Here is a 27,458-nt window from a genome sequence, read left to right on the forward strand (position 1 = left end):
ATAGGCTGGTATCTCTGCTGAATGCTGATAATAAAATCTTTGCATACATTTGTGCTCAGTACCTGCAACCGCTGATTAAGTCCCTGGTGTTGCCAGCGCTTTATACACCAGAGATCTGCCATTTTCAAACTGCACCTTGATGACAATACTGTATCCGGGTGATCCACAGCTGCCAAGTACTGCTCTACTTTTAGATGCCAAGTAGGCATATCTTGGTGGTATCCGTGGACCTGCTGTATGTCTTCTGTGGAAATTTCACTCCCACCGTGAATTGACAAAACGTCACTGATAGTTTTGCTGTATGCAGATGGAATACTGTGTTTCTGGAACCCAGCTGAGAATCTAGCACCGATCATTACAGAAGTATTGAAATTTGGTGGCTTCTGTGCTTCAAATTAACTGGGAAAAATCGGAGCTATTACCACTGAGGCCACTGTGGAGCTTACCATAGAGTACCCCTTAAAATGGACCACTGACACTTAGGTTTTAGGAATCCGTGTAACCAGGGATATACCTAAATTGATCAGATGCGATTTTTGTGTGGCTCTGGGCTCCTTCAAAACTCTAGTTGGGCAGTGACCACACATGCTGATATCCGTTTGTGGACACATTTCATTGATCAAAATGATTATAATGGCGAAACCTTTTTATTTATATATTTTAAAAGAAAATTGTTTGAGGCATATCAGCTGTAGATCATATGCGTTCGCATAGATCGCCATCTGGTGTTGGGCTCGGATGTTTGCACTTTGTTTTTCTTCGAAGAAGTCTTCCTCCGAAGAAGTCTTCCTAGGTATGAGGTAGGTGATTCCTCCTTATGATAGAGCGCATGGGCATCAACTCCGTCCCCCAATTGTTTATTTCCACCATTGGGTTCGGATGTGTATTGCGCCTCTCCGGGATAGTCTTCGAACCTTTTTGACGCGCAATTGTTACCAATGGACGGTATTGTTTTCGATCTTGATTTCCCTTTCGAAGCGCATCGTAAACTTCAACGATTCGACATGGGCTTTGAGGCCTTCCCGTGCCGACCACGCCAGCAGTTCATGGAACGGACCATGGAACGGACTCCATTTAAGAAATGCCCCTGGTGTCGTGTTAAGTTCACACACACACACACACACACACACGGACCTGCACGAGGTCTGTAACCTCTTCCTCTCCCCGGAGCACGAAGAAACCAACTGCGAGGCCTGTCGATCATTTCGATCGAAGAAAACTATTTGCGACCGTCGGGCTCGGTCACGAGATGAGACGCCACTACTAAATACTGGGAAAACCCTACTCACAGAGAACCAGTGTAACAATTATATACGGGGAAAACAGTGGTTCCTGTGGGACAAATGGACCAACGATTTAAGCAATATACATACACAATGGCTATAAGTTTGTAAGGGACCAAGTAATGTCTATATACAAAAATAACTCTGCACAGTTTGTTATACTAACATTTATTATATATACACAGTAATAGTATAGATCACTTTCTTAAATTAAAAAAGCAGTATACTTTAAGTGATGTATCCCTGGGTGAAAACATGGAACCTTAAGTGACTATATACAATGAACAGGTTTCCATAGGTACAAGAAGCGACCATACAGGTATACATGGTGATTGCCTAAGTCTATAATGACACTGGCTATGTAATGGTTCTTCCTGTAAGCTGATCAACAACGTTTCAACCCTCTTTGATGTGGGGTTTCCGGAGGACTGTTATGGGGATATCTTACTGTTTAAACCGGCGCAGCACACGTGATTGTGAGGTGTCTCATGTGTGATGAAGGAAAAGGAAATGAACTCGCGTGAGGACCCAGCAGGGTTCTCACAGTGAGTTAGGTGTGTGAGGCTGGCTCTTGTAACAATGATTTGCGGGCTTTTCCAGTCCCTGCTACTTCTGTAGCCCTTAATCCTTTTACACTGGCTCACGAGGTGGTCCGTTGTGAAATAGATGCGGATCGGTCTCCGTCAGCTTCTTGAGGCAGACTGAAGAATCTGCTGCAGTATTGTCTTGCAATGCGGCTCTTGGTATGATGACTAATATCATACCGAGAGCCGTTCAGCCAGAGAACCTAGGCCTAGCAGCATGGCTCCTGAAGTTTTAGAATTCACACATTTCAAACCACCCGAAAGCACAATGGCTGTTCTAAGAGAAGCTAGAAAACCAACAACAAGAACATTTTGCACAGCAAAATGGAAAAGATGCACACAATGGTGTCTTAAAAAACGACTGTCCACATACTGATCCCTTAGAGGAGGATTTCTATGTGGAAAATTTCACTCCCTCCCAAAAAAACACAAATACTTTGCCCATGCTCAAAGGTATGATAAAACACATCAGCGAGGTATTCAATGACTCTGTTAGACCTAGAATAACCTATGCCAAGGGTAGACAAAAAGTAAAAGCCGCTCCCACAGACCCAGTTTACATCAGGTGGTACCATTAGATTCTCATATCATTTGAAATGCTCAAAAGAGCAAATTCTCAAACTACAGGTGACCCCTCTCCTCCTGACAAGGAGTCAAAACTTATAGATGCGTCAGGCAAGAAATTTTTATCACAAGCTGCGAATCATTGGCGTATTGCCAACGCATAAGCTCTCCTGGCATGATACGATAGAGCTCACTATGACCAGCTAAAAAAACGAATGCAGCATTTACCAGACCATTACAAGGCTAAAGCTCACAACCTTATTCAAGAGGGTATGATTCAGAAAAGGGGGTGGTGATGAACAGAGTGTCTGAATTAAGCAGACCACTCTTACCCAGTCCAAAGATCAGGGCTTGATCCATCACCGTTTTTCAGCTCACTGCACCATCCCAGCTCAGAACTTGGCTATATGCAAATTAGTCTGACCCTGGCCCAGTGCATCATGGGAACAGGGCAGACCAAACTACCAAGCCAATTCTTATACTGGGAAGGAAACAAGCTACCGGGGACCGGTTTCTGGCATTTCAGCCGTCTTCGGCAAGGCTTGCTTGAATCCTGATGGTGCAATGAGCTAGGGACTCACATCTGAGTATACCCTTCCACGCTTATGGTGGACAAAAATGATTCAGAAAAGGGGGTGGTGATGAACAGAGTGTCTGAATTAAGCAGACCACTCTTACCCAGTCCAAAGATCAGGGCTTGATCCATCACCGTTTTTCAGCTCACTGCACCATCCCAGCTCAGAACTTGGCTATATGCAAATTAGTCTGACCCTGGCCCAGTGCATCATGGGAACAGGGCAGACCAAACTACCAAGCCAATTCTTATACTGGGAAGGAAACAAGCTACCGGGGACCGGTTTCTGGCATTTCAGCCGTCTTCGGCCCGGCTTGCTTGAATCCTGATGGTGCAATGAGCTAGGGACTCACATCTGAGTATACCCTTCCACGCTTATGGTGGACAAAAATGATTCAGAAAAGGGGGTGGTGATGAACAGAATGTCTGAATTAAGCAGACCACTCTTACCCAGTCCAAAGATCAGGGCTTGATCCATCACCGTTTTTCAGCTCACTGAATCATTTTTGGCCACTATAGGTGTGGCAGGGTATACTCAGACATGAGTCCCTTTCTCACTGCTCCATCAGGACTCAAGCAAGCCGGGCCGAAGACGGCTGAAATGCCAGAAACCGGTCCCCGGTAGCTTGTCTCCTTTCTGGTGAAGAATTGGCTTGGTAGTTTAGTCTGCCCTGTTCCCATGATGCACTGGGCCAGGGACAGACTGATTTGCATATAGCCAGGTTCTGAGCTGGGATGGGGCAGTGAGATAAATAACGGTGATGGATCAAGCCCTGATCTTTGGACTGGGTAAGAGTGGTCTGCTTAATTCAGACACTCTGTTCATCACCACCCCCTTTTCTGAATCGTTTTTGGCCACTATATGTGTGGCAGGGTATACTCAGGCATGAGTCCCTTTCTCACTGCTCCATCAGGATTCAAGCAAGCTGGGCCGAAGACGGCTGAAATGCCAGAAACCGGTCCCCGGTAGCTTGTCTCCTTTCTGGTGAAGAATTGGCTTGGTAGTTTAGTCTGCCCTGTTCCCATGTTGCACTGGGCCAGGGACAGACTGATTTGCATATAGCCAGGTTCTGAGCTGGGATGGGGCAGTTAGATAAATAACGGTGATGGATCAAGCCCTGATCTTTGGACTGGGTAAGAGTGGTCTGCTTAATTCAGACACTCTGTTCATCACCACCCCCTTTTCTGAATCGTTATTCAAGAGGGTAAGCTTATTACAAACACTTCTATTAAATGTACCCTGGATGTGGTTGATAGAGCCAGCGTTTTGCTACGCCGGCACGCTTGGCTTCTAATCTCAGGATTCAAGTAGGAAGTTCAATCAGCTCTACTTAATCAGCTGTTTGATCAGGAACATCTCTTTGGCCCAACAGTTGATTCATCATTAGAGAAGATGAAAAAAGACACTGAGACTGCTAAGTCCATGGGGGCCTTGCAACTACCTTCTAGTAGGGGCTCCTTTCCTCGTTCCTTTTATAGGGGTGGCTCAAAGACAACTGCGTCAGAACACACCTCATCCTCTTATAAAAGTCCCAATCAATCTTCCTCATCCAAAGGATATTTTAGGGGAGGATACAGGGGAAATGACAATAGAGAAAGAGGTTGAGCTAACTCCACCCGCACTTCCACTGCCACCAAACAGTGACTTCCCTCCACTACCCCTGATCATTCCACTCCTGTCAGGGGACGTCGCTCACAGTTCCTACCTGTCTGGAATTACATCACAACAGACAAGTGGGTAGGACAAATGATCCAATATGGTTGTTGCCTGGAACTTCCCTCTACTCCACCAAACATTCCTCCCAAACATTGTGTGATGTCCTCAGAACAGCTCACCCTCCTAAAGCAAGAAAGTCTCTCCCTGTTGCAAAAACATGCAATAGAACCAGTCCCCCTGACTCATCAGGGCAAAAGGGGTTTACTCACTCTATTTTCAAATTACAAAAAAGGACCACTCTCTCAGACCAATATTGGATCTGACAGCTAAATATCTATATTCAATCCCGATCATTTCCACATGGTCACCCAAAGCAGGTGCTCCTGCTAATTCAGCAAGGTGACTTTCTTTCCACATTAGATTTAAAAGACGCCTACTTCCACATTCCCATTCACCCCGCTCACAAGAAATATATCAGATTTTTGGTGGACGGTCAACACTACCAGTTCAAAGTCAGCCCATTCGGGGTAACTACAGCACCCAGAATTTTCACCAAGTGCCTAGCAGTAGTTGCAGCTCATTTAGGAAGACAACATGTTCTTGTGTTTTCTTATCTGGACGATTGGCTCATAAAAGCCAAATCACAACAAAGCTGTGTTCAACACACCCACCAAACAATTCAGTTGCTTCACCACTTGAGATTCACGGTAAACCTCACCAAATCCCACCTCCAACCGTCCAACACACAAGTTTATCTAGGAGCTACAATACACTTGCAAAGCTCTAGCATACCCAATCCAGTCAGTATATGCAACATCAGACTCTATCACAATTTCAACCTCTATACTCCTTATCAGCTTGAGTGTTCATGAAGCTAATCTGAATGATGGCCTCTTGCATTCTAATAGTCCCTTATGCAAAATTCCAGATGCGTCGTCTAAGGAATGCTTAGCACGTCCGTGGAACCAAGCTCCAGGCCAGCTGACAGATCTGGTGTTGCTAGACAGCTGCACCCATTTATCTAAGCAGTGGTGGAACACACAAAACCTTTCCAAAGGGTGGCCGTTCCTCGAGCCTGTTCCACAGACCGTGCTAACAGCAGACACATCGCTCTCCGGCTGGGGAGCTCCTCTACAAAATCATAGCATTCAGGGCCTGTGGACACTACAACAAAAACCGTTCTACATAAACCACCTGGAACGAGGCACATGTTGATTCGATTCTCTCTAACTACCTGGAGGAAGATCACATCTTGGACTCCTCTCAGTGTGGCTTCCGTCGCAACCTCAGCACTGAATCCGCCCTCTTAGCCGTATCTGAACATCTGAGAACTACTTTGGATGTGGGGCTGTCCTCTGCACTGATCCTATTGGATCTCAGTGCCGCTTTTGATTCAGTCTCGCATCCGAACCGGATTCAAAGGCTGAAGGAGGCTAGCATCGCGGGCGCCGCCCTGACCTGGCTCTCCTCTTTTCTCTCAGATAGGTTTTTCCAAGTCTCTGCTCCCCCTTTTTCATCTATGATGTAGCCCATCAAACATTGTTTACGCACCATCGTATCCATGCATGCCGCTTCGCCTGAGCCAGTTTTTAGTCATCTGAAATTATCGCTGCCATCCGTCTATCACAATTAAGTAAAGATATGCAACATTACAGCACAGGCATACTTCTCCTTTTTCTTTACCACACACCTTAGTGAGTGTGTAGGGAAAAAAATGTTTTTTTCACATTGCAATTATCACTTTTCGCCATTCACTTTCCACTATTTGGTCCTGAAGAAAGCCCTGTTAAACACCTAGAGGGGGCTGAAACATGTAGACCGCCACACATAAGCCAACTCATAGGAAAATTACTCCTTTAGTAGTTATACTACACATACTTTTAATCAATACCCTGGGCCGCCAACATTAAAAGAGATGGGTAAGGATCCCCAAAGGTATTTTTTATTGTATTTCACTCCCTTCACACGGTTGCACCAACACCCGCTCCGCTGTAATAAGGTGTCGTAGCACAACCAGGTTGCACTCGACCTCCTTGTTGGGACCCCGATGATGAAGCATGACACCAACCAGGTTGGTGTGTGAGGGGTCTTTTAATAACACCTAATGGGTACTAAATCCAGGCCACCAAACAGTGACTAAGATAATCACATACACATAGTGGGCCAGTCCACATTGTTTCAAGATATATATATATATATTAGATATTCAGGGAGTGGAATTCCTATAGCCTGACGCCCAGGACATTTTGTTTGGGGTCAAGGCCAACAAGTTTTCATGTGTATTGTGTCCATAGGACAAGTAGGCGCAACCCCCCCTGCAGCAAGGTAGTGAGAATATTACAACTAATGCCTACTTTGCTGGAATGCTCTTTTCTTTAACATTGCCGTGACAACTTTTTCTGTTCAATTCTACCTTGTTATCTTGTGGTTGCTATGTAGGAAAGGAATTCGGCCAAAAATGTATTAGAAGATGAATTTATTGACATTAACAGTACTTCTTTCTCATAAGGTCTTTTCCCATCCTCAAAACTCCCCACCCCCTTTGAGATGCCCATCCTTACTTCTTTTTTTTTTATGTACAAAGGTGCGTTACAAGGAGGACTTTGAGAAGAACAAAGGAAAAGGATTTAGTGTGGTGGCTGACACTCCAGAGCTGCAGAGAATCAAGAAGACTCAGGACCAGATCAGTAATGTATGTGTGCCATCTGTTGTGACTCAGCATTTACTTTCACATGTTGCCTCAAGCTCAGTGCTTTGTTTCTAGGTTGAATGTGAATGAAGATCGTACATGTTCCATGGGCTACAAAAGCCTGTGTATGCATGGACTCTGTACGGAAAATCAAATGTCAACTTCTTGTTTTTGTTTGCATCTGCCTTAGGTCTGCCCCCTTCTGGATTTATTCTTCAGTAATTAATTGTACTATTAATTGTACTATTCTTATTGTCCCCCTACTGACACCCCTTTGAGACATTGTTGTACGCTACAAATGTTTGCCCTAGTCTCATTAGGGTATATGGGATACCTCCTGTATTCTGATCTTATTAGCTCTGCAAATAGCAAGGGGCCAAAAATAAAATCTTTCCAGGGACTAATCTTTATCCCTAGTTATATTGACTGTGATGTCTTACAGGTCTAAGTGTGATAGATTAATCTACTATAGTGTTCTCCCTTCCCTTTACATAAATCCCAGACCATTTAGGCAAGGGTTCTCTTGATGTAGTTTCCTTGTACGAGGAGGAATGGGATTTCAACTTACTCAGGTGAAAATGAACTGGTACAGCTGTTTCTGCTTGTTTATAGCAAAGAAAATATCCCATATAATTAGCATTTCGTTTTCGAAAATTGGGTTATAATGAATATACTGAAAAGAACTATTTAAGCTTGTTGAGACAATTTTAATTATTGCTGTTCTTTAAATAAAGTTGTTTTCATGTATACGACTCATTGAAACGTTTTTAATGTGTAAGGTAATGTGAGCGCACAAATCGGGTACACTTGTCTGTTAATGAGACTGCAATCAAGCACAGTTGTGGAGTTATATATATTTAAGCTTAAGCCTTAGAGTTACAAAGCATTTGGCTTCCAAGTATACTCTGCCAGATGCAACTTGCGCAGTACGTTCATACCATTTAAACATCATTGACCTATATTGAAATAGCTTAGTCAGATGTGTGCACAAAATAAAATTTGTACGGTAAGATAAAAGAAAACACTGACAGGAATAAAAAATTAGCTAGCATTCGCGCCAAGAATTTTCAATTCTATTAAGGACACGGAGGCGAGGATTAGGCTATCTCTTTCTTTACTGTATAAATCACAGCAGCCAATAAAACATGCAATTCAGTAAAACAAACTACATTGTCCATGATGCTTTGCATCAGCCACGCCTCCTTAGTCCTCCATAAGAGCCCTGGTTACTTTCCCATCATCCTCTTTCTTTGCTCAAACTGTTTAAAAGTCCACTAAATCAACAATATTGACCACATCCTCCAACATGGAAGTTAACAGGAAACCTAATTCCATCGAAAGACTTCAACTTGAAGAGATTTCTTATTCAGATTTCTTATCTGCACCTAGGGAAAACAAACATGAACTACCCGCAATTTCTGCTTATTACCAGAACTCAGTACATTATCAGCGGATGGGTAAGCATGAACAATCATTGTAACATAGCCGGGTGGGATAATCCTCGCCTCCGTGTCCTTAATAGAATTGAAAATACTTGGCGCGAATGCTAGCTAATTTTTGATTCTATTACAGGACCGGAGTGTGAGAAGTTGGCCTGATATATGATGCTCACTAGTTCTAGTGATCACCTTGTATCAGTCCAAACAACCCTTATGGTGATTGGTTGTAAGTCAACCTTATAGACCAGTTATCCTAATGGTAGCATGGACAAAGCAGTCTTTAGGCTAAACTCTTTTGGCATGTGAAGCCAGCTGTTTTACCACATATAACCCCTTGAATACCAAGTGAAAGGACACCACACAGGTTGTTATGAAAATAAACAAGTATTTATTAACTAACATACACCTCTGAACTCTTTATGAGGTCAGAGGGCTAAGCACATGACAAACTCTTAGGAAAAATACGTTGAAGTTGCACGATTTACAATGGTGCCCTAGTGGCACGACAAACTATATACTAAGTAAGTGGAATGTGAAAGTCAATCAAAGGAATGGAGCTGTCCAGAGGCTGTAGGATCGCTGGGACCACGCTATACTAACTTGAGGTGAGTAATAGGAGGCCCACGGAACGCGTGTGCAGAGTGTGAACTCATACGCGAGATGCGTACAATAGTCTATGGACAGTACAGTTTTAAGAAAACGGGGAGTACGGACGTCCCTGACTAGATAGGACAAAAACAACTGTGGAACTGGACACTAGGAGAGTCAAGCTACCCTTGAGCACCGAAATGCTCGTGTTACCTCACCCACAGGCTGCGGGTGCATAGGTGCCAAGTCGTGTCGGGTTCCGGCGTTGAAGTCTATGGAGCCTGGAGGAAAAGATGTCCGGTGTGATCCAAGGGTGGATCAGTGAAGAGAAGAACCTGAAAGCAGAGGGGACAATGTGCAAAGTCACTAGCCAGTGACTGGAGTGGAACCAGGAGTGGAACCAGATGTCGTCGTCGCGATCAGGTGAAGGTGGACGCTTGTCTCTGCAGCCACGTGGACCAGGTGGTGTCTTCGACGACCAGGATGGAGGCACGAGCTGTCCCACGCAGGCCCTCACTGTCGGTGGTGTCGTCTCCGGATTCGGGTTCAATAGGCCTTGGCAAAGGCAACCCACGCGGTGAGTGGAAACGGCGTCTGGAGTGGACCAGGAGGGTCCGGGGTGCTACTCTTTTGGAAGGGAGTAAGGGCCAGTCTGGAGCAACCACACCAGCAGTGAAGTTGTCAGAGTTCGTCGTCTAGGAGGTCACAAGTCAGCCGGCAAGTGACCAGACAACGCGTCGAGCAGCAAACAGGCAGAAGGGCCCCACGCAGATCTCGTGGATGCTGGAGGGCTGATCTTCGGTGCAGGAGCTGCTCGGGGTCGGGGCTTCTCAGTCCCCAAAGCACTTGGATGAGGATGCCTCGGAAGTCGTGCTGGAGCGAAGTGCTGCTTCTTTCAAGATGGCCGGTCCCACGTGTCTCGTCGCACCCACGGGTCTCCGCTGTGCTGCAGATGTGGGTAGAGGTCGGAGAGGTCTGGGAATCCGGGTGTCGTCGGGCTCTGAAGTCTGGATCCTTGCAGGAAGACGACAAAGTGAAGCCGCTGTACGCTGATGGTGCCTGCTTGTGCAGGGTGGACACTCCTTGCCCACAAGGGAGATTTTCTTCAGTCTTCTGTGGAGCAGAACGTCGAAGTCCAGAGTTTCTTCTTGTAGAGTTGATCAGGATAATCTAATTTGGAATGGGACCAGCTCCTACCTTTATCCGGCTAAAGGGGGGGCTGCACTACGACTAGGTCCCTCCCCTGGGTGGGACCAGGAAGGGGGGTGGTTACACCCCCTATCCTTTGTCCGGTCTTGCGCCAGCTCTGGGGCTGGAGTGCCCCAGGATCTGGTTTAGACCGTTGTATGCACAGGGACACCTTGTGTGCCCCAGGCATGTCTCATTCCTTTCAGCCCTGTCCTACCTAATACACAAAATCCTGTCTGGGGTGGTGCTAGCACCTCCCAAGGCAGGAAACCCTTTGTCCAAGCCTCCCTCGCTGGAAGGACTCCCAGCAGCATGAGGTCAGACTTGTGTCTGTGGTGCCAGCATTCATTTTGTGATGCTGAGGCTCGAGTTAACTTTAACCGGGGTTCACAGTTTCATACATGTTGTGTCCCTCTAGAAGGGTGGAATGCTACCCCCGTCGCCAGAATTGGCGAGGGGGTAGTATTCCAATTCGTATGACACCTTACTTGACATGTTTTGATAATGTTATGCCAAAGTTAGCATTTAACCACGAGGATTATAATGCACATAAGAGTATATGGTATGCGTTATCATGGAACAGCTATTAGGACTTGGTTCCGCAAGCTGCAAACGGGCTCAGCTCATGCCAGAGCACCATCTCGCATAATTCCAAGCACTCTGCCTTCAGGATTGATAAGGCCTTCCATAGGAGTGACTGATAGGGATATATGTGTCCATTTTAGGTTTAGATATAGGGAACTATATCTAAAGCAAAGGGTGATTACACCACCTTGCCCCAGCTGTCGTGCAGCCAGTTGTGTCTGTTTAGATGGCCAGCCAGGGGTGGCATAATACATGCTTCTGCCCCTGGTAGGCCCTGGGTACACCTATGCCCTGGATACCTAAGGTATTCTGTACAGGGACTGATAAGGTGGCCCAGTACCAATTGGTAAATGCACCTAAGGTACATGGTTGTCAATTTAGAGAGAGAACAGCTAGGCTGTGGGTCTGATTAGCAGGCCCACAGCCAGGGAAAGTCGTAAACCAGTGAAGCAAAAGATCGGGGGTGACCATAGGATTGCAGACCCCACTCTCCTACATAAACCCCTCCCCCCCCCAAACTTAGGGACATTAAACTAACCTTGACCAGGTGAGTCTTCTTGTTCTAAGTGGAAGTACCTGGAGAGACCATCTGCATTGCCATGGTCAGTCCCTGGTCTGTGCTCCACTGTAAAGTCCATCCCCTGTAGGGAAATGGACCACCTAAGAAGTTTGGGGTTTTCACACTTCATTTGATTTAGCCATAAGAGGGGCTTATGGTCGGTCTGAATCTTGAAGTGAGTGCCAAACAATAATGGCCTCAGCTTCTTCAGGGCCCAAACCACAGCAAAGGCCTCCCTCTCAATAGCTGACCAACGTTTCTCTCTAGGGGTCAGCCTTCTACTTATAAAAGCAATGGGCTGGAAATGGCCATCCATCTTCAGTTGAGATAGAACAGCTCCCACACCCAACTCAGAAGCATCTGTTTGGACAATGAAAGGTTTGGCGTAGTCTGGACTCTTGACAATAGGTGCAGTGCACATGGCCTGCTTTAGGTCATCAAATGTCTTCTGACAGCTAACTGTCCACTGAACTTTCTTTGGCATTTTCTTACTTGTCAGGTCATTAAGTGGAGTCACAATGGTTCCATAATTTCTGACAAATTTCCTATAGTAACCAGACGGGCCCAAGAAAGCTCTGACCTGTGTCTGGCTGGAGGAGCCCAGTCCTGTATGGCCTGTATCTTGCTCTCCAAAGGTTGAACTTGGCCTCCACCTACAAGGTGGCCCAAGTATACAACTTGACTCTGCCCTAATTGGCACTTGGTAGCCTTGATAGTGAGGCCTGCCTTTTGCAGGGCCTCCAAAACTTTCCTCAGGTGGATCAGGTGATCCTCCCAGGTGGAGCTAAAGACAGCAATATCATCTAGATATGCTGCACAGAAGTCATCCAGCCCAGAGAGAACTTGGCTCACCAACCTTTGAAAAGTGGCAGGTGCATTTTTCAAACCAAAGGGCATCACCACAAACTGGTAATGACCTCCTGGGTTAGAAAATGCTGTTTTGGCCTTAGCATCCTCAGCTAACCTGATTTGCCAATAGCCAGCTGTCAGGTCAAATGTACTCAAGAATTTGGCAGAAGACAATTTATCTATGAGTTCATCTGCTCTTGGTATTGGATGGGCATCTGTCTTAGGGACAGCATTGAGACCCCTGTAGTCTACACAAAACCTAATCTCTCTTACCATCCTGGGTGTGAGGTTTAGGCACTAGAACTACAGGACTAGCCCAAGGGCTCTCTGAGGGTTTAATGACTCCCAATTCCAACATCTTTTGTACTTCTTGTTTTATGCAGTCCCTGGCGTGGTCAGGTTGCCTGTAGATTTTACTCTTTATAGGCAGACTGTCACCAGTGTCCACCTCATGGGTGCACCAGTTTGTCTGACTGGGTGTCAGAGAGAACATTTGTCTAAAGGATTGAAGAACTTGTTTGCAATCCTTTTGCTGATGTTCAGAGAGGCTGTCAGAAAAGACTACACCATCTACTGACCCATCATCAGGGTTCTGAGTGAGCAGATCTGGGAGAGGGTCACTCTCTTCCTCCTGTCCCTCATCTGTAGCCATGAGCAAGCCCATGTCTTCCCTGTTGACAAATGCCTTGAGCCTGTTCACATGAAGTACTCTGTGAGGGCTCCTGGGAGTTCTAAGGTCTACCAAGTAGGTGACCTCTCCCTTCTGTTCAATGATAGTATGGGGTCCAGACCATTTGTCTTGGAGAGCTGCTGGGACCACTGGCTCCAACACCCACACCTTCTGTCCAGGCTGGTAAACAGTAAGGACAGCCTTTTGGTCATGCCAAGCTTTTTGCAGTTCTTGGCTGGCCTCAAGGTTTTTAGATGCCTTTTCCATGTACTCTGCCATCCTGGAGCGGAGACCAAGTACATAGTCCACTATGTTTTGCTTAGGCTTTTTGAGAGGTAACTCCCATCCTTCCTTCACAAGACACAGGGGTCCTCTTACAGGATGCCCAAATAGAAGCTCAAAAGGCTGTAGCCAACCCCCTTCTGTGGGACCTCTCTGTAAGCAAACAAAAGGCAGGGTAAAAGGATGTCCCATCTTCGCCTAAGCTTTTCTGGTAACCCTTTTATCATCCCTTTGAGGGTCTTGTTGAATCTCTCCACAAGCCCATTGCACTGTGGGTGATAAGGGGTGGTGAATTTGTAAATGACACCACACTCCTTCCACATTGCAGTCGAGTATCCTGACATGAAGTTTGCACCTCTGTCAGAGACAACCTCCTTAGGAAACCTCACACAGGAGAAAACTCCAAGTAGGGCCCTGGCCACAACAGGAGCTGTAGTGGTCCTAAGGGGAATAGCTTCTGGATACCTGGTGGCATGATCCACTACCACCAGTATAAATCTGTGCCCAGATGCTGTTGGGGGGGGGTCCATTGGTCCAACATATCAAATCCCCACTCTTTCAAAGGGTACCCCCACCACAGGTAGTGGTATAAGGGGGGCCTTTGTTGTGCCACCTGATTTGCCACTGGCTTGACAGGTGATATATGAACGACAAAAGTCTTTGGTGTCCTCAGACATATGAGGCCAGTGAAAGTGTGGGACAAGTCTTTCCCAAGTCTTGTTCTGGCCTAAGTGACCTGCAAGGGGAATTTCATGGGCCAAGGTGAGAAGGAAACCTCTCAGAGACAAGGGGATGACCAGCCTCCTGGTAGCACCAGGCTTGGGGTCTCTTGTCTCAGAGTAAAGGAGTCCATCATCCCAGTACACTTTATGGGCACCTGTGGCATTCCCTGCAGCCTCAGCAGCAGCCTGCTGTCTGAGGGGTTCAAGAGATGAACAGTCTAATTGTGCCTGTCTCAAGTCTGCCCTGGAAGGTCCGCCTGTCCCAAGAAACTCAAGCTGTTCAGGCTCAAGTTCTTTTAGGACAGTTCCTTCTGGGGTCTGTGGGTCTGTGAGAGCTGATCCTCACCTTGAGGCAAGGGGGAAGGCACTGCCTTAACCCTACTCTTCTTACTCTTGGTTAGTGTCTGGTCCATTGTTCCAGGATCCAGCACTAGTTCAGCTGGGCATTTTTGGGCCTGTGACCTAGTCACAGCAAGGACATGTGCTGACAAACCTAACATTTCCACATGAGTCCTATACTCCACATCTGACCATAAGGAAGATTCCAAATCATTGAACAAAAGACAGTCCACTGGGAGGTCTGAACTAACAATAACCCTTTTGAGGCCATTTACCCCTCCCCAGGAGAAAGTAACAAGTGCCATACTATGGTTGGTAGTGACATTGCTAGCATTGGTCACTAGGTAGTCTGAACCTAGTATTATCTGTCCAGTGTCCACAAATGCTGGTGTCACCATAGTGACACTGGCACAGGTGTCCCTGTAGGCCTGAGCCATTTTTCCATTGATTAAAGGCGTTTGCCTGTACTTGCCCAGAGTACTGGGACTTATTGTAGGGGTCAAATCCATGTCCCCAGTACAAACCAGAACAGCCTGGGTAGGTACTCTGACTAGGTCAGAGCCTGCCTCAGATACCAAGGTTAACCCCACTATAGCCTTAGGAGGAACACTACCACTACTAACTGAACTAGGGGTTGCAGGTGCCTTAGGGGCAGTAGTGGTAGGAGATTGGCCTTTCTTGGTGCACTCACTAAACCAGTGAGTATTACTTTTACAGTATTGGCACCATGGTTTCTTCTGACCATTCTTCTTCTTCTTTTGGGGATTCTGGGTCCCACCCTCCTTAGATTGTTGGGGCCCTGTTGAAGACTTCTGGTCATTTTGCTTATTCTCATTACCCTTCTGGTCTGCTTTCTTCTGGCCACCACCCTGGTTCTGGTTCTGCTGCTTGACCCTTGTCCTGACCCATCTGTCTGCCTTCTTTCCCAATTCTTGGGGAGAGGTCAGATCTGAGTCAATAAGGTGCTGATGAAACAACTGATTCGGACAATTACTTAAGATTTGTTCTCCCATAATTAGGTTATACAATCCTGTGTAATCAGTAACTTTACTTCCCAGTAACCAGCCTTCAAAAGCCTTAGTGGCACAATCAACAAAGTCAGCCCAATCCTGAGACTGAATTTTCTGGGTGTCTCTGAACAGCAACCTGTACTGCTCACTTGTTAAGCCAAACCCATCAATCAGTGTATTCTTCAGGACTTGGTAATTGTTAGCATCCTCAGCTCTAGTAGTGAGGAGCTTATCTCTACCGTTACCTTCAAAGGAGAGCCACAATATATCTGCCCACTGACTTTGGGGGATGCACTGGACAGTGCAGGCCCTCTCCAAAGCAGTCATCCATTTGTGGATGTCATCCCCTTGCTTAAAGGGGGGCACTATTTTACTTAGGTGTCTAGTATCAAAACTCCTGTCTTTATCTCTAATGATAATGCTGCCACCAGTGGGGTCTGCCCCACTCAATTTCTGCTCTCTGGCAAAGGCAAGTCTTTCTTTGGCAAGGGCACGTTCTTCCCTCTCAATCCTCAGATTCACTTCCCTCATCTTAGCTTCATGCTCTCTTCTCTGAGGGGATGTCATCCCTCCCTGAGAAGATGCCTGAGAGACATGGGTGTGAACAGATCTGTTAGAGCCTCTGGAGAGAGACCTAACTAGTCTATTCCCAAGGTTAAGCCTGCCTGAGGATGGGCCTGGGGGTTCCCCAGTTCAATTCTCATGTATGCTTAAGTTGGTCCTGGTAAGTCTGCTGACTCCTCCCTGACCATGGTTTACCTCACCATCAGATGAGTCTCCATCTTCCTCCACTTCCTCAGTTTCAGGGAAATTGGAGTCCTCCTCTAGTGGGGGTATGTCTTCCTCTGTAGGATCAGATGGGCCTGGATTAGAAGCCCTTCTGGCATCAAATGTCTCTAAGAGACCTATCAGGAAGTTAATTGTAGGGTTAGAACCCTGTTTTTGTTTCCTGGAGGTACACAATTGTCTCATCTCCTGGAAACTAAGGGCTGCATATCTTGACATGACCTGTGGAGGGTCAACTGCCACAAGGGGAGACTCTGAGTTCTCTCCTGTGGTGAACATGCTTTTCTAGTGAGGTGTAAGTGGTGCACTTACCTACACTATGGGTTTACCTACTGATCCCTTGCTAAGAGTTGTAGTCAGGGTGTGCTACGCCCTTTCTACTACAACAGCTGGTTCAGTAGAGTATTTCTAAGCTTGTTATATGTACCTATGGTACCTTATGTGATCCTTCAAATGATATCTCAAGATTATATTTGGTAAAAACAGCAAGCTCAAATCCCAACCGCTGCACACCAATGTGAGAAGTTGGCCTGATATATGATGCTCACTAGTTCTAGTGATCACCTTGTATCAGTCCAAACAACCCTTATGGTGATTGGTTGTAAGTCAACCTTGTAGACCAGCTATCCTAATGGTAGCATGGACAAAGCGTCTTTAGGCTAAACTCTTTTGGCATGTGAAGCCAGCTGTTTTACCACATATAACCCCTTGAATACCAAGTGAAAGGACACCACACAGGTTGTTATGAAAATAAATAAGTATTTATTAACTAACATACACCTCTGAACTCTTTGAGGTCAGAGGGCTAAGCACATGACAAACTCTTAAGAAAAATACGTTTAATTTGCACGATTTACAATGGTGCCTTAGGGGCACGACAAACCATATACTAAGTAAGTGGAATGTGAAAGTCAATCAAAGGAATGGAGCTGTCCAGAGGCTGTAGGATCGCTGGGACCACGGTATACTAACTTGAGGTGAGTAATAGGAGGCCCACGGAACGCGTGTGCAGAGTGTGAACTCACACGCGAGATGCGTACAATCGTCTATGGACAGTACAGTTTTAAGAAAAAGGTGAGTACGGACGTCCCTGACTAGATAGGACAAAAACGATTGTGGAACTGGACACTAGGAGAGTCAAGCTACCCTTGAGCACCGAAATGCTCGTGTTACCTCACCCACAGGCTGCGGGTGCATAGGTGCCAAGTCATGTCTCGTTCCGGCGTTGAAGTCTATGGAGCCTGGAGGAAAAGATGCTGCAGGCGGTCAGGAGGAAGATGTCCGGTGTGATCCAAGGGTGGATCAGTGAAGAGAAGAACCTGAAAGCAGAGGGGACAATGTTCAAAGTCACTAGCCAGTGACTGGAGTGGAACCAGGAGTGGAACCAGATGTCGTCGTCTCGATCAGGTGAAGGTGGACGCTTGTCTCTGCAGCCACGTGGACCAGGTGGTGTCTTCGACGACCAGGATGGAGGCACGAGCTGTCCCACGCAGGCCCTCGCTGTCGGCGGTGTTGTCTCCGGATTCGGGTTCAACAGGCCTTGGCAAAGGCAACCCACGCGGTGAGTGGAAACGGTGTCTGGAGTGGACCAGGAGGGTCTGGGATGCTCCTCTTTTGGAAGGGAGCAAGGGCCAGTCTGGAGCAACCAGACCAGCAGTGAAGTTGTCGGAGTTCGTCGTCTAGGAGGTCACAAGCCAGCCGGCAAGTGACCAGACAACGCGTCGAGCAGCAAACAGGCAGAAGGGCCCCACGCAGATCTCGTGGATGCTGGAGGGCTGATCTTCGGTGCAGGAACTGGTCGGGGCTTCTCAGTCCCCAAAGCACTTGGACGAGGATGCCTTGGAAGTCGTGCTGGAGCGAAGTGCTGCTTTTTTCAAGATGGCCAGTCCCACGTGTCTCGGCGCACCCACGGGTCTCCGCTGTGCTGCAGATGTGGGTAGAGGTTGGAGAGGTCTGGGAATCCGGGTCTCGTCTGGCTCTGAAGTCTGGATCCTTGCAGGAAGACGACAAAGTGAAGCCGCTGTATGCTGATGGTGCCTGCTTGTGCAGGGTGGACACTCCTTGCCCACAAGGGAGATTTTCTATAGTCTTCTTTGGAGCAGAACGTCGAAGTCCAGAGTTTCTTCTTGTAGAGTTGATCAGGATAATCTAATTTGTAATGGGACTAGCTCCTACCTTTATCCGGCTAAAGGGGGGCTGCACTACGACTAGGTCCCTCCCCTGGGTGGGACCAGGAAGGGTGGTGGTTACACCCCCTATCCTGTGTCCGTTCTTGCGCCAGCTCTGGGGCTGGAGTGCCCCAGGATCTGGTTTAGACCGGTGTATGCACAGGGACACCTTGTGTGCCCCAGGCATGTCTCATTCCTTTCAGCCCTGTCCTACCTAATACACAAAATCCTGTCTGGGGTGGTGCTAGCACCTCCCAAGGCAGGAAACCCTTTGTCCAAGCCTCCCTCGCTGGAAGGACTCCCAGCAGCAGGAGGTCAGACTTGTGTCTGTGGTGGCAGCATCCATTTTGTGATGCTGAGGCTCGAGTTAACTTTAACCGGGGTTCACAGTTTCATACATGTTGTGTCCCTCTAGAAGGGTGGAATGCTACCCCCGTCGCCAGAATTGTCGAGGGGGTAGTATTCCAATTCGTATGACATCTTACTCGACATGTTTTGAAAATGCTATGCCAAAGTTAGCATTTACCCGCAAGGATTATAGTGCACTTAAGAGTATATGGTATAGCGTTATCATGGAACAGCTATTAGGACTTGGTTCCGCAAGCTGCAAACGGGCTCAGCTCATGCCAGAGCACCATCTCACATAATTCCAAGCACTCTGCCTTCAGGATTGATAAGGCCTAGGAGTGACTGATAGGGATATATGTGTCCATTTTAGGTTTAGATATAGGGAACTATATCTAAAGCAAAGGGTGATTAAACCACCTTGCCCCAGCTGTCGTGCAGCCAGTTGTCTGTTTAGATGGCCAGCCAGGGGGGGGCATAATACATGCTTCAGCCCCTGGTAGGCCCTGGGTACACCTATGCCCTGGATACCTAAGGTATTCTGTACAGGGATTGATAAGGTGGCCCAGTACCAATTGGTCAATGCACCTAAGGTACATGGTTGTCAATTTAGAGAGAGAACAGCTAGGTTGTGGGTCTGATTAGCAGGCCCACAGCCAGGGAAAGTCGTAAACCAGTGAAGCAAAAAGCAAAAAATCGGGGGTGACCATAGGATTGCAGACCCTACACGGAGGCTTCGGATTATGCTAGTTTAACGCTTTATCAAAAACAGATGTTATATCTCCGACTGGCTTCTAATAAAATTGCTTGAAAGTTGATTCAGACGACCAATCAGCACAACGCATAATGTCTTGAATGTTAGAGCGTAACATATAGGACTTTGATGCCATGGCACCACGCACAGAGTGTGCACCAAACATTTGAATATCTATACTAGCTTCCTTCATAATATAGCGAAGCCATCTGGCTATTGTTGCAGCAGACACTGGCTTAAAGGGTTTTTGCAAAGCAATCAGAAGTGGAATACAACCCTCAGGCCTCAATGAAAGAGTACATTCCTCATAAGTTTTCAAACATTGGACAACACATAGTTTATCATTGCTAGGAAAAGCATTATACTCAATATGTCTGGAGAGAGTCTTCGTATGACCTGTAATAGTAAAAGAAACTCCTTCCGGAGTAAATACTCTACCTGTAATTTCCAATGCGCGCTCATCCGATGAACGTCTACAAGTTAACAGACATAAAAGCATTGCTAACTTTGCAAACACCTGCTTTCTTGATAGGTTATTCGTTGGCCAACTATTGAAGCGAGAAAGGACTATAGAGACATCCCATAAACCTGAATACTTAGGTTTGGGGGATTTGCTACCGTTATGCCTTTAAAAAGTTTACATATCATAGGGTGCATACCAACCGGCTTCCCATCCACCTGGTTATGCCCCGCAGACATGGCTGACCGAAAGTTATTCACTAACCTATAAGCCAAACCGCCTGCTGCCTTCTCTGGGCGTCACTAAAATCACCTCTGCCTGTTTTCTGAGAATGTGAGATGTCACTCTCTGGATGAGCAGGAAAGGTGGGAATGGATAGTTCTCTGACTCCAACCAATCCTGAAGGAAGGCATCCGTCGCCTTTGCTGCTGGATCCAGCCTCCAACTGAAGAAGTTCGGAAGTTGTCGGTTCAGCCTGAAAGCAAACCGATCAGTCTGACACGGACCCAAAAGTTCCTGCAGCCATTGGAATATGCTAGTCGGTAATTTCCAATCGATGTAATCCCGGAGATGTCTCAAATTCAGCGCCTTGAGACCTTAACGGTTGAGTAGCGCGCTTTACAAATTCCTTGATTGATTAAAATTCCAGTCTGCTATGAGGTTGGACTGGCCTGGAATGTATTCCGCTATTATTGTTATCTTGCGATTCAGGTAGTAATGCTAGAAATCCTTGGCAATCTCCACTAACCCAGACAATCCCGTTCCTCCCAACTTGTTTATGTATCTCACTGCCGACACGTTGTCCATCCTTGGATGCAGCAGGATGTCTGCTTGGGGAACAGAGTTCGAATCGCAAAGGAACCTGCTAGGAGTTCCAGACAATTTATGTGCAGTGACAATTGCTGGAGAGACCACCTTCCGCCTGTGGAAATATCTCCGCAGCGTGCTCCCCAACCCCATCGACTGGCGTCTAATTCGATAACCTCTGGCTGCGAGCCGAAAATGGCTCTTACGTTCCACGCTTCCATGTGACCAAGCCACCACCGCATCTCGTCTCTCACTTTCTGTGACAGGGGAACCAGGTCTGTGTAAGCCAGACCCTTCTGTAGGTGTTGGATTTTGAGCCTCTGTAATGCTCTGTAGTTTAGTGGACCCAGAAAAATCGCCTGAATGGACAATGCCAATAAACCCACTACTCTGGCAATAACTCTGAGGGAAACTACTTGCTTGCTGATAAGTACCACCATCTCTTTCTTCAGGTCCTTGAGCTTCGCCTTGGGAAGACTCAGTTGGGCCTTCTGGGGATCTATCACAAATCCCAGAAACTCCGTCATCTGCGACTGAGTCAGAGCCGATTTGGCATGGTTAATAACAAGCCCCAGACTCTGCAAGAGAGAGATGGTCATCTGGAGGTGATACGAAACCAATTCTGGACTGTGAGCCATGATTAGGATGTCGTCCAGATAAATAATCATGCACACCTCTTGCTCCCGCAAATGTGCGACCACCAGCTTCATCACCTTGGTGAAGCACCAAGGAGCAGAGGAAAGCCCGAAAGGAAGGGCCAAATACTCTAACCACCGACCTTTCCATTGAAATTGAAGGAAATGTCGGTATGGAGGAAAAATGGGGATGGACAGGTATGCATCCTTGAGGTCTAGTCTGACCAGCCAATCCCCTTGCTTTAACAGATCCACCCAAAGGTGTATTCTCTCCATTTTGGAATGATTGTAAACTAGGTAATGATTGAATTCCCTCAAATTTAGGACCAGTCTGTGTCTGCCACCCTTCTTCTTCACCAGAAAGAGATTGCTGCAAAAACCGTGAGGCTTGCCGTTGCATAGCGCTATTGCGTTCTTTTGTAGCAATTCTGCTATTTCGGCATCTAGAAAAGTGCACTCTTGTTGGAAAAAATGTAGAGGATTTGGGAGTGTGACCGGACTAAGTGGCTCGTAAAATTCCAGTTGGAACCCCTGAACCGTCTGAATTCCCCACGCATCCTGGGTAAGCCCCCCCCCCCCCCCCCCCCCCCCCCCCGCACCCTCATGGTAAAAGACAAATCTATCGCGCTCACCTGCGGAATTCTGTGCTTGGAAGCCTGCACTGTTGCCACCTCCATGGAACCGGTGCCTGTTGAAGCGACGGCGGGTGGGGTAGAATGTGCCCCCTCTAGTAGAGTCCCACTCTCCTTTTCTGCGACCGTAGTCCTCTGGGGGGGGGGGGGGGACCTTGGTTAGAGAAACGGCCTGACGAGCGTCCCCTGCCTCGTCCGACCCTGTTGAAAAGTCCTTACTGAAATACGCGCTTGATTCCTGATTGAGCTTTATCAAGTGATGTGAAGGTCCCTACGTATTTCGACACATGTCACAAAACTGTCTCCAAAGGGGTTGTCCTCATTCTGGGGGTCCTGGTTCAGCGGCTGCCAGATCGGCAAGATTGGTTTCCATCCGCATAAGTAAGGACTTAAGCCGTTCCGTGGATATGGCACAATTGGCATTGCCCAGCAGGCAATGGCCCTCCGTGTCCATCCTGCGAGGATATCTGGATCCACTGGGGTCGTTGTTTCCTTGGCCACCAGGCCATTTCCAGAATTTTTGCGAGTGGGCTTACAATGTCAAGGAGCTTGTCCTGACACCCGCGCCAGGAGCGATCAATCCCCGTCTTTGGCGAACTTTTTTTAGAAATGTAAGCAAACTAACATCTATTTAAGGAGTTTCTGCGACTTTATCAGGTAGGTCTGGTCGAGGGCATTCCGACCTAAGACGGTTCCGTACCTCTTTATCAAATCCTTTCCGAAGGTTTTCGTGCAAATATTCAGTGACCTCTGGCGCCGGGGCCCAATCATATGATCTGGGACGTACAATATCGCTAGTATTGAAGGTAAAAGGGGTATTAGATGGATCCTCCGGATTAGAAGAAGCAACTTTCTTGGCTTTCTTCTTGGGAGGGGCCTCCTCGTCAGTCGTGGTTGTATCTGTATCGGTGTTAGTGGTATCAGTATCCCCATAGACCCTCTGTTTACTCTTCGCCTTGCCTCCCGTGGAGTAGTCCTGATCGCCACTAGTTGCTGGGGGAACCGTATTCAGGGAACTAGCATGCGGCCATTGACTTTCACTGCTTCAGTAGCTGGTGGAGTTACATTACGTGACTTGTCCTTCGTGAACGCATGACACTTGGCAAAGCTTTCAAGCTGCTTAGTGATTGGTTTAAGAGCAGCTGCCATTGCTTGCTGCACAGTGTTGGGTACTGTGCTTTCAATAGCCCTGTTCAGAGGATTGGACTGAGGCGTCCAGAGCCTCCACTATATTATCCTCAATGACAGATGGACAAGAGAGAGATGGGGCCAGCCCACTTGCACACAAAAGTTACTTATAAGTACCAAGCCCCCTCAGCAAAGCTGTACTCTGGTTAATCCAGCCTAATATAGGCGTAGGAGCTGAAATTCTAATGTCTCTGGAGCGTGTTCACACTCCTGCAGGGCAACTGTTATTGCAGCCAGTCAGGCGTTCTCCCTCCACCAGTTTTTTCTACAAATGCGGCTGAAAATGCAAAACGCAGGCCGATCCAGGCGTGCAGAGCCCAACGCGAGCCCAAAAGAAGCCCAAATCCAGCCCAATGGGTCGTGTGAGCTGCGCATGTCTGACGGAAGCCACCCAGCTCCTGCGGTGTATATGGGCGATTAGGGGAGCCACAAACACCGGCACCTGAAGCGTGCGACCGAAATCTGACTTTTTTCGCCGCCCCGCGGCTCTGTACTCTCGCGCCGAGAAGCGCACAAATGAAACCCTAGTTCCAGCAGCGCTGGCAATCGGAGCGGAGCTCCATCACGCGGAGCGAAGCGCGCCCTATACACATGCCTGAAAAAAGCAGCAAATCAGCATAAAAATACCTCACCAAGTAAGTTCTACGAAAATGCAATTAAATAAAGTCAAGTAACAAATTATATTGATAATACAGGTCTAAGCGCAGCGCGCTCTGTAAACTGTCATACGACTAATACATGGGTGATTAATATTATCGTGAAGAGTACTGATCTCTTGCTGTGAGCAGCAAAGAAAGAGGATGATGAAACAGTAACCAGGGCTCTTATGGAGGGCTAAGGAGGCGTGGCTGATGCAATGCATCCTGGACAATGTAGTTCGTTTTTACTAAATTATGTTTTATTGGCTGCTGTGATTTATACAGTAAAGAAAGAGCATAATCCGAAGCCTCCGGACCTGTAATAGAATCTATATAAAGCATGAATACATTCTCACGGTGCTGAGGACTGGTGTGGTTTCAACATCTGTTTTTTGTCCTTCTCTACCTCTTATCTAACTGATCCTTCGGTTCTTGAAAACATAGAAGATGCTAGCAAGAATAAATACTTAATGGACTTTTGCTCTCCACGGCCTAAGTGCAAAAGCCAGGGTTTGTACAGCTGCATGGCTCATGAAGTCACGTTGACAGCTCACACATTTATACATTAACAATAAATGTTAATATTGGCAATAGGATCAAAGTTAGTGAGTGTTGGATACCATGGGTTTTGGATTAAGATCATTTTTTGAATATGAATTTTCGGATTAAAGATAGGAGACTATCAAATTCACGTTTTATTTTTTGTTATTAAGGATTCTTCATTATGGGTTCTTAAAACTAGCATTTGTTATTGACAGTAGTGCGGCTTTGCGTCCGTCGTCGTGATTGCCGGGATGACGTTGTCTGAGTACTTAGACGCCGCCCTTGCGCGCTGACGTCAGTTCTTCTATTTTTCTGCGCCAGCAAGAGCAGATCTGGGAAGAGCGTACCCTTAGTCATTTTTTGACAAATTTTTTGACTAACTTTTTGACTAACTTTTGGACTTTTTTGGTCTATCTTTTTTCAAGTCGACATGGACTCCTGGTGATTGTTGGGATGCCCGGTTTCAAGCCGTGTGACACCTGTCACCTACTGATGTTGGTTACCGACCCCCACTGTCTTTGTCTCTACTGTCTAGGGGCCGACCACGATGACCCGACTGCCGGGCCTTGACGTTGAAGGCTAGGCGCTAGCGTTCCCGTAAGCTGCTCGAGATCCGGCAGTCGGCTCCGCTCCGCACCGGTTGCCAATCCGGAGTCATCATACTTTGTCGGGATACAAGTCCACGCACTCCGGTAAGTCGAGGCATGGGAAGAAATCGTCGAAGAAACACCATCGTTCTTCGACCGAGGGTTCTGGTGGCGCCGCGGCTTTGGCGGAGCCCGCGGAGTTGCATCCAGCCCCACACGCTCCGGATCCCTGGGCTCGATGCAACTCCGGAGCAGATTTGAGACTTCCTCGTTGCCATGAGGACTCTTTCCGCCTTCAGGCCCGCGGGTTCCTGTGTTGCTGGCGGCTTTGGCCTCGGCGCCGCCGGCGACCTCGGTCCTGGTGCCGCAGGACCCTGTGGGATCAAGGCCTGGATCCCGGTCGGCGCCAGTTGACCGTACGACTCCTCTGCTGGCTCCAACCCCAGTGGTGCCGCCCCCAGCACCGTCCTCGGACACCGCCGTCCTTGGTTTCAGCCCCGGTCCGGATCCGGCATCGGAGCGGCGTTGCTCGGCGGGGTCTCTGGCGTCGATGGGTGAGGCCTTCACCTATGACCCGACCCCGTAATTTATGCCTGTTTATCAGGACACGGATGAAGGGGAGGACTGGGAGGGGTCTGAGGACCCTCTGGCACAGCAGTGCCAGTTAAGTCAGGACTGGGCAGATGAGCTGTTGGAGGCCAGTGGTCGCCTGACACTGGTTTTCTCTCTCCTTCTGTGGCTACGGAGGAGGCAGCTACTTATGCTGTGGTGCTGCGCAAGTCAGCCAAGACCCTGGGCCTTGAGCTCCCTGCAGCAGCTGTGAGGACTAACCTCCTCACTGAGGTGCTTCAACTGCAAGTAAGCTCTTCAGAGCCTCTGCAGCAGTTCAATGAGGCCCTCACTGATGTCCTGATGGGCACTTTCTCCAAGCCCACCACAGTTCCCCCTGTGGATCGGAATGTAGCCCGGCACCACCGCCGTGCTCCGGGCGACACCTGCTTTCTGTCCACCCACCCCACCCCTGATAGTCTGGTTATCCAGACATCCACGTCCCAAACTGCCTTCCTGACGGCACCACCGGACCGGGAATCCAAAAGGCCTGAACAGTTTGGCAAGAAACTGTTTTCCTCCCTCAGTCTAGGGTTGCGAAGCATTAATACTGCATGCCTTTTGGACCGTTACACCCATTCTCTGTGGGATACGGTGGAGGACATGCTGCCCCAGCTCTTGCTGAGGGGCGGGATGCAGCACGGTACTCCATCAGATGTGAACTTGACACCACGGACTCGCTGTGTAGAGCAATGGCATAGACGGTGGAGATTCGTCATCACACCTGGCTGAGATTCGCCATCACACCTGGCTGAGATCCACAAACTTTTTGGGGTATGTCCAGAGCACTCTCATGGACATGCCTTTTGATGGCCGTCGCCTCTTTGACGACAAAGCAGATAGTGCGCTGGAGCGCTTCAAGGACTCCAAGGCTACGGCCAAGTCCTTGGGCCTGTCGGCCCTGAGCCAGCAAACCTTTGCTTTTCGCTCCTTTCGTGGCCACGGATGGGGCACCCCTGCACGTTCGCCGTGGCGAAGCGGGGGGGGACAGAGAGACGGTCAGTCCACATCCGCTCCCACAGCATCTGCCTCAAAGCCTTCCTAGTCCAAGCTTTCAGGCCCATTCCACGCCAGTGGGAGGCAGAGTTCCCCATCACCTGCTCCACTGGCGCACCATCACTACGGACAGGTGGGTGCTGTAAATCGCCCGAAGGGGTACTTCCTCCCCTTCGAGGTGGCCCCTCCAGCCATGCCACCGCAGTACCACCGCATGTCAGGGTATCACTTGCAACTGCTACGGAAGTTACGGCCCTCTTGGCCAAGGGGTCCACCAAGCATGCTCCTGGCCCAGAAGTAGGATGGGGGGTGTTACTCCCATTACTTTCTGGTTTCCAAGAAGGGCAAAGGGGGCCTACGCCCTATCTTGGACCTCAGGAGCGTCAACGGCTTCCTCCAGAAGGATAAGTTAAAGATGCTGATGTTAGCTCAGGGTTTGGCTGGCGTGGACCCTGGAGACTGGACGGTCGTGTTGGACCTGTAGGACGCGTATTTCCACATTCCTATCCTTCCGGCCAACCAGCTTTACCTGCGGTTCACGGTGGGCCATGAGAACTTTGTTTACCGTGCTCCCCTGCGGCCTCACCAGTGCCCCTCTGGTGTTCACGATGTGATGGTGGTGGTCGCAGCTCATCTGTGCAGATTAGGGGTTCCAGTCTTCCCCTATCTCGATGACTGGTTGTTGAAGGCGGGCTCGCCCCAGTCTTCTCCCACCTCCAGACTACGGC

General features: G+C 48.1%; 1 protein-coding gene across 1 annotated transcript in view; it reads left to right on the forward strand.

Annotated features, from left to right (window-relative positions):
• LASP1 (LIM and SH3 protein 1) overlaps positions 1-27,458 on the forward strand; it is a 601,479-nt gene that overhangs the window by 384,537 nt on the left and 189,484 nt on the right. Inside the window, exon 4 of the mRNA XM_086924327.1 lies at positions 7,247-7,354. Within this exon, the coding sequence (XP_086780453.1) occupies positions 7,247-7,354 (108 nt within the window). The remainder of the gene's footprint in view (positions 1-7,246; positions 7,355-27,458) is intronic.

Source organism: Lissotriton vulgaris, chromosome 5 (genome assembly GCF_964263255.1).
Source record: "Lissotriton vulgaris chromosome 5, aLisVul1.2, whole genome shotgun sequence".
NCBI classification, from domain to species: Eukaryota; Metazoa; Chordata; class Amphibia; order Caudata; family Salamandridae; genus Lissotriton; species Lissotriton vulgaris.